Source organism: Plasmodium gallinaceum, assembly GCF_900005855.1.
Source record: "Plasmodium gallinaceum strain 8A genome assembly, contig: PGAL8A_v1_87, whole genome shotgun sequence".
Taxonomy (NCBI): Eukaryota; Apicomplexa; class Aconoidasida; order Haemosporida; family Plasmodiidae; genus Plasmodium; species Plasmodium gallinaceum.
In genome coordinates, this window is record NW_021628251.1 from 105,978 (window position 1) to 112,053 (window position 6,076).

General features: G+C 15.8%; 2 protein-coding genes across 2 annotated transcripts in view; one reads left to right on the plus strand and one right to left on the minus strand.

Annotated features, from left to right (window-relative positions):
* Window positions 1–792: 792 nt before the first annotated feature.
* PGAL8A_00275100 (conserved Plasmodium protein, unknown function) lies at window positions 793–4,449 on the minus strand (the record flags this gene model as incomplete). The annotated part of the gene is made up of 1 exon (XM_028671739.1): window positions 793–4,449. One exon carries the CDS (start codon window positions 4,447–4,449, stop codon window positions 793–795), a length of 3,657 nt encoding a protein of 1,218 aa, XP_028528362.1.
* A 573-nt stretch (window positions 4,450–5,022) lies between these two features.
* The window catches only part of PGAL8A_00275200 (conserved Plasmodium protein, unknown function), a gene marked incomplete at both ends in the record, with an annotated part of 4,831 nt that continues 3,777 nt past the window's right edge, over window positions 5,023–6,076 (plus strand). Inside the window, 3 exons of the mRNA XM_028671740.1 lie at window positions 5,023–5,092; window positions 5,217–5,464; window positions 5,782–6,019. Coding sequence (XP_028528363.1) covers window positions 5,023–5,092; window positions 5,217–5,464; window positions 5,782–6,019 — 556 coding nt within the window. The remainder of the gene's footprint in view (window positions 5,093–5,216; window positions 5,465–5,781; window positions 6,020–6,076) is intronic.

Sequence of the window (6,076 nt, forward strand, 5' to 3'; positions counted from 1 at the left end):
TTTTTTTTTTTTTTTTTTTTTTTTTTTTTGTACGCTTCTTACAAGATAGACACATGTATAGCATATGCATTTTTTTTTTTTTTTTTTTTCATCAAAATTTAAACATAATATTTCATTTATTGTTACAGTATTTATCATATAACTACACTTTTTAAGAATATTAATTTGTAGTTTTTTTAATAATATTTTCATTATTTTTTTTTTTTTGAATAAAAAACGTGTATTCCCTAATTTTATACAACATATCTACATGAAACAAAGACAATTATTAAACGTTTGATTTTTTAAATACACATTATATTAGTAAATATACAAAAAAAAAAAATATTATAAATTGACTAAAATTTTAATTATATATAAAAATTTAACTATATATATATATATATATTTGACAACAAATTATAGTTTACAGAATAATAAAAATTGTTAAATATATTTATTAAAATTACGTTACAAAAAAAAAAAAAAAAAAAAAAAAATTAAATGAAGGGAAAGAAAATAAAATATACAAAAAATAAAACTTCTTATAAGAAATTTTATCACCAAAATATAAAGATCAATAATTTATTCAATTTTTATATTAATATATAAATTCTAAATACAAAATTATTTAAAAATATTTTATTAGTATGTACATATTAGTGCACCTTTAAAAAACATTTACAAGATAAAGAAATTATAGATATAAAATAAAGAATATATCTATCATAAATAATAAGATAACCAAACAAATATATTAAGAAAAATATATATATATATATATATTTGAGTTAGAAATGTTATTTTTTTATTTTAATATTTTTCTTGTAATATATTTTTTGTGAACCGAAATAATTTAAACGACTCCTCTGAATAAATTCCCCCAGCATCCCACAAAATTTTAAATAACTTTAAAGAATTATAAAAATATTCATTAAAAAAAAAATAATTAGCTAAATAAAAAATTGCTTTAAATAAAATATTGTTTGAATTTCTTAATAGATAAATAAAATATAAATAATTTGTGTTTTTATCATAAAGTGAATTTAAGGATTCAAAAAAAGGTTTATTTAAATGTGTTAGTTCTTTTTTATTAGCACAACCAAATAATATAAAACCATTTATTATATAGTTATTAAAATTATTACAAGCTTTTAAATTCTTTAAATTAACTTTAGAACAATAAATTTTATTTTTATTATATATTTTTTTGAAATAACTTCTTAAATATTTAACACACCAAATAAAACAATTGTTATCTTTCTTGTAATATTTTTGTTTCATGTAATTTCTTAAATAAAATATATTTTTTTTTTCAGAAAAATTAATCGAAAATTCTTTTTTCTCTTTTAATATTTTTAAATATACAAGAAATAATTTAGAAGAAAATATTATGCTTCTTTTAAACTTCCATCCTTTTTTTAATGTTTTTATATAATTTTTTACTTCTCCTTTTTTTAAATATATATTAGCTAAAAAATAATATGAGACAATATTTTGTTGAAAATAAATAGCATTTTGATAAGAAAAGATAGAAAAAGAATAATTTTTTATATATTGTAAGCACTTAGCTATGCTAAACCATGCATTAGAATTATTAAAATATAAAATAATTACTTTTATTAATATATAAATGCAACTATTAATGCTATTAAATAATAAATACTCTTGTGCTAAGTTCATATATGAATATAAATGAAACTTATCTATTTTAATTGATTTTTTAAAATAATAAATTGATTTATTATGACTACCACTTAATGAAAAATATTTCCCTAACATATAAAAAAATCTTTCATCATAATTTTTCTTTTTTTTTTGGAATTTATAAATAAGAATACGTAAATCAGGAATTTTTTTTTGAAAAAAAAATATGTTTACCAAAATTTCTGTATAAATAAATTTTTTTGAAAAATATTGTGGTAAAATTATATTTTTAATATATTTATAATCTTTTGCGTTTATAACCATTATATGGTTAACATTACATTTCTTAAAGTTTTCAGAGATGTCTTGATCCTTTTTTTTTTTTGTATGCACTTCTTTATTTATATTTTTCAAGTAATAAAAAATACAATAATTATGAAACATTTCTTTTTTTAAAATTTGATTTTTTCTATTAATTTTTTTTATTTGATTAAAATATTTGATGCTCCTGTTATAATTACCACAGAAATAATACAACTTAGCTAATTGACTTGATACATATAAATTATTTTGTAATATTCTGTTTAAATATTCGTATACATTAATAGCATCTTTATAGAGGACATTATTCAGAGAGCAAAAGTGTGCATAACCAAATAAAGTCATCAAATTATTCTTAAAATTATATTTTTTTCTGTATTTTCTATATTTATTAAAAAAATTATGATTTGTTCTATTTTTCTTTCTTTTTATTATATTCTTATTAAAAATTTTACTTACGAAATAATTATTTTTAAAAAAAAAAGATTCCTTTAAATTTTTGATAGGATTAATGTAAATGTAAGCATTGTAATTTTTCATTATATCTACATAATTTTTTTTTATATTAAAAAAATAATCATTTTCAAATAAATGAAGATATAACTTTTTTAGCTTCTTAGAATTCCTTACAAATGTATTTTTTTTTAATAACAATTTTTTTTTCTTCATTCTCTTATTTTTATAATTTTCTATAAATTTAATTTTATTTTTATTACTGTGTTCTGCTGTTATATTTGAATTATCACACATAGAAATCTCTATGGAAGCTAAATTATTGAAAAATATCCACGAAGCAAAATTAAAGTAATCCTTTTTTATACTTTTTTTAACATATATTAAACTTTTATTGAATTTTTTTAAGTCATAATAAACTACACTTAATAATAAATATAAATATGTATCAAATATTATTTTTTTTTTTATCTTATTTAAATATTTAACAATATAAATTAATATTTCTTTTCTTTCGAAATTTTTTATATTAAAGTGCTCATTAGTGTAATTTAAGTTTTTTTTATCATGACTTTTTGTACTACTGAACTGATAAGTTCTGTCTTTTTTTATATTCTCTTCATATAATGAGTTGCTATATAAATATAAACATAATATTTTTATGAAAATAAATAACTTAATACTTTCTTTTATATTGACTCTTATTTCTTTTTTATAAATATTTTTTTCATTATGAACAATGTTCATCCTTTTTTTTCTGTTATCCATGTTATTATTACAATTATCAACTTTTTTATTATGTTCTCCTCTTAGTTTCAACATACAATCATTATCGCTGATGGAAATATTTTTATTTTTTTTTTCAGAATATCCATCATCATATTTTTCTAAATAATTCTCTACTTCGTATTTTTCATTGAATTCTTCAAAATTATAATTGATATTATTTTTGCTATGATTTCTATTTTTCTCTTTTATTGTATTAAAAATTAACCCTTTTTTATTATAATTTTTTTTTTTCAAGTACATGTTACAGTAACAATTCATATTGCTACTATCTTTTTTTATCAATTCTTTATCCTTGTTATTTGCATAATTAAATTCCTTGATATATTTGTTCTTTTTTTTTTCTTTTTTATTTCCATTATTATTGCATATTTTATTCTTAAAACATTTATAAGTGCTATTCTTTCTAACGATATCGTTATTTATTATTTTTTGATTCTTTTCTTCTAATAAAGTATTAAATAAAAACTTATCATTATTATCTGATACTTTATAAGTAAAATCATTTTCATTTTTCATTAAAATATTTGTTTCTGTATCTTTTTTCATATTATTTTTTTCATATAAATTGTTTTTATTATTAGAGTGTAATAAGTTTAACATAAATTGCAAATTATAACTTTTCTTTTCAAAAAAATTATCATTCAATATATTATGTTCATTAAAGGAACAAGAACTATATGTAGATGTACTACTTAATAATATATATGCGTCTTTATATTTTTTTTCATAAAACAAATTAATCGCACTTTTATAAAAAGGAAAAGGTTCAATAAGATTTGCGTTATAAATTAATTCACTAAATCTATTTCCCTTTTTACTTTTTGATAATTCTAATAGCCACGTAGAATTATGATTAAGACATCTTGTTTTATATAATAATGATTTTTTAAATAAAAATTTTTTAAAAATTTTTGAATTCAAAGAATTTTTAGTTAAATATTCACTAATTTTATTATTATTTTTTTTTTTATTATTAGAAAAATATATATTTTCTCTTAAGTTACTTTTATACTTTCTTAAATTTTCATCTATTGTGCTTTTATTTAACTTCTGATAATCCTCACATGCAGAAAAATCATTTTTGTTAGTAAAATTGTTTGATAGACTGAATGATCTCCTTTTGTCCTTATTATTACAATTTCTTATTTCTATAATATTATTAATTTTTATATTATTATTTAATAATTTCTGTTTTTTTATAAAATTTGTACTTTCAAATTTTCTTTTAGTTCCAGATGATATAGTGCTATAACTTCTCATATCCCTCATATTCCTATACATGTATTTTTTTTTTTTTAATTTTTTTTTTTTCAATAAAATATAAAGTTATAAGAAGAAATTAAAAGAAAAAAAATTAAAATAAATACAAATAAGAATATATTAAAATTATTCCTACGTAAAAAAAGAAATATATTATCATATTTAATTTATATATATATATATGTATAATGCGATTATTTTAAAATTTCCATGTTAAACGTTATTCTATTTTTTTTTTTTTTTTTTTTTTTTAAGTGAATTAAAAATATTTTTTATTTAGTTTTAATTTTTAAAAAGACATATATTATTTAATTTTTTTACTAAAATATAGAGTTTTAATGTTTTTATATTGTCTTTATTCTACAGCATTTTCATTAATGAAATAATATTTATTTTTGTAAATCAATAAATAGATTCCTATTCTACACATATACACATAAACTTAATATAAAATATATTTTTAATTAATTTTTTTATTAAAAAATTTTAATGTATTCTTTTAAAACTAAATTTATATATTTTGTGTTTTTTAAAAAAACTCTAATACATAATACCACATATAGATAAAAAGAAATGGATGATTTATTAAGTATATCAAGGGAAGGAAGGATAGAAAGAAGAAGGAATAGAATTAGAAAAAAATGTAAAAAAATTCTATAAAAAAAATATAAAAATTATTATAATGATATATATATTTTTTTTTTCATATAGAATTTTCAAAGAAAAGCTTATCTATCATTTTTTTTTTTTTTATTTCTCATTTTTAGTAAACAGGACAGATGATATATTAGATAAAAGTGAAAATAATATTAAAAATCAAAATGAAATAGAAGATAATAATGATAATGAAATAATAAATAAAGATGAAAATCAAATAATATATAATTTTAAATATGAAAATATTGAATGTAATTTAAATTATGATAACCTAAAAAAAGAAATCATCAAAGATTTTAATGAAAAAAAATCTTATTTTTTAAATGATCTATCTACCAAAATAAATAAAGAAGAAAAAGTAGAATAACAATAAAAAAATATTTATAATATTAAAATGAATATATCTACTTTTCTATATATATATATATATATATTAGTTTTATTTTAATATATTTTAATTATAATATTTTTTGATTATGTATATTCATTAAATTTATTCTTGTTTGTTTAGTATTCATAATTTATATGTTTTCTTTGTTTATTAGATTATTATTATATTCTATAATTTATTTAAATGTTAATGTTTTTATTTTTATCAAATATAATAATATTAATTTTTTAATGAAAATTACATTTTTTTTATTTATAAATTTTTTTTTTTTTTTTTTTATGTAGCCTTTTTTAGAAGATATAAAGAAATATGTAATTGAGTTGTCAGATAATCATTTCATAATGAACCCATATGAAAAATCAGAAAAATTAAGTGAGGAATTGAATATTACTTATCATTCTGATTTTCAAAATAATATTGTAGAAATTAATAATTTAATCTCAAAAGAGAAAGAAACTTATAAAAAGAAAATAGAAAAATATTTTTGTTTATTAAAATATAAAGATGAGAAAATTAAAAAATGTAATAATTATATTAGACTTTTTTTTTTTTTTTTTTTTTTTATTTTTTTTTTTTTTT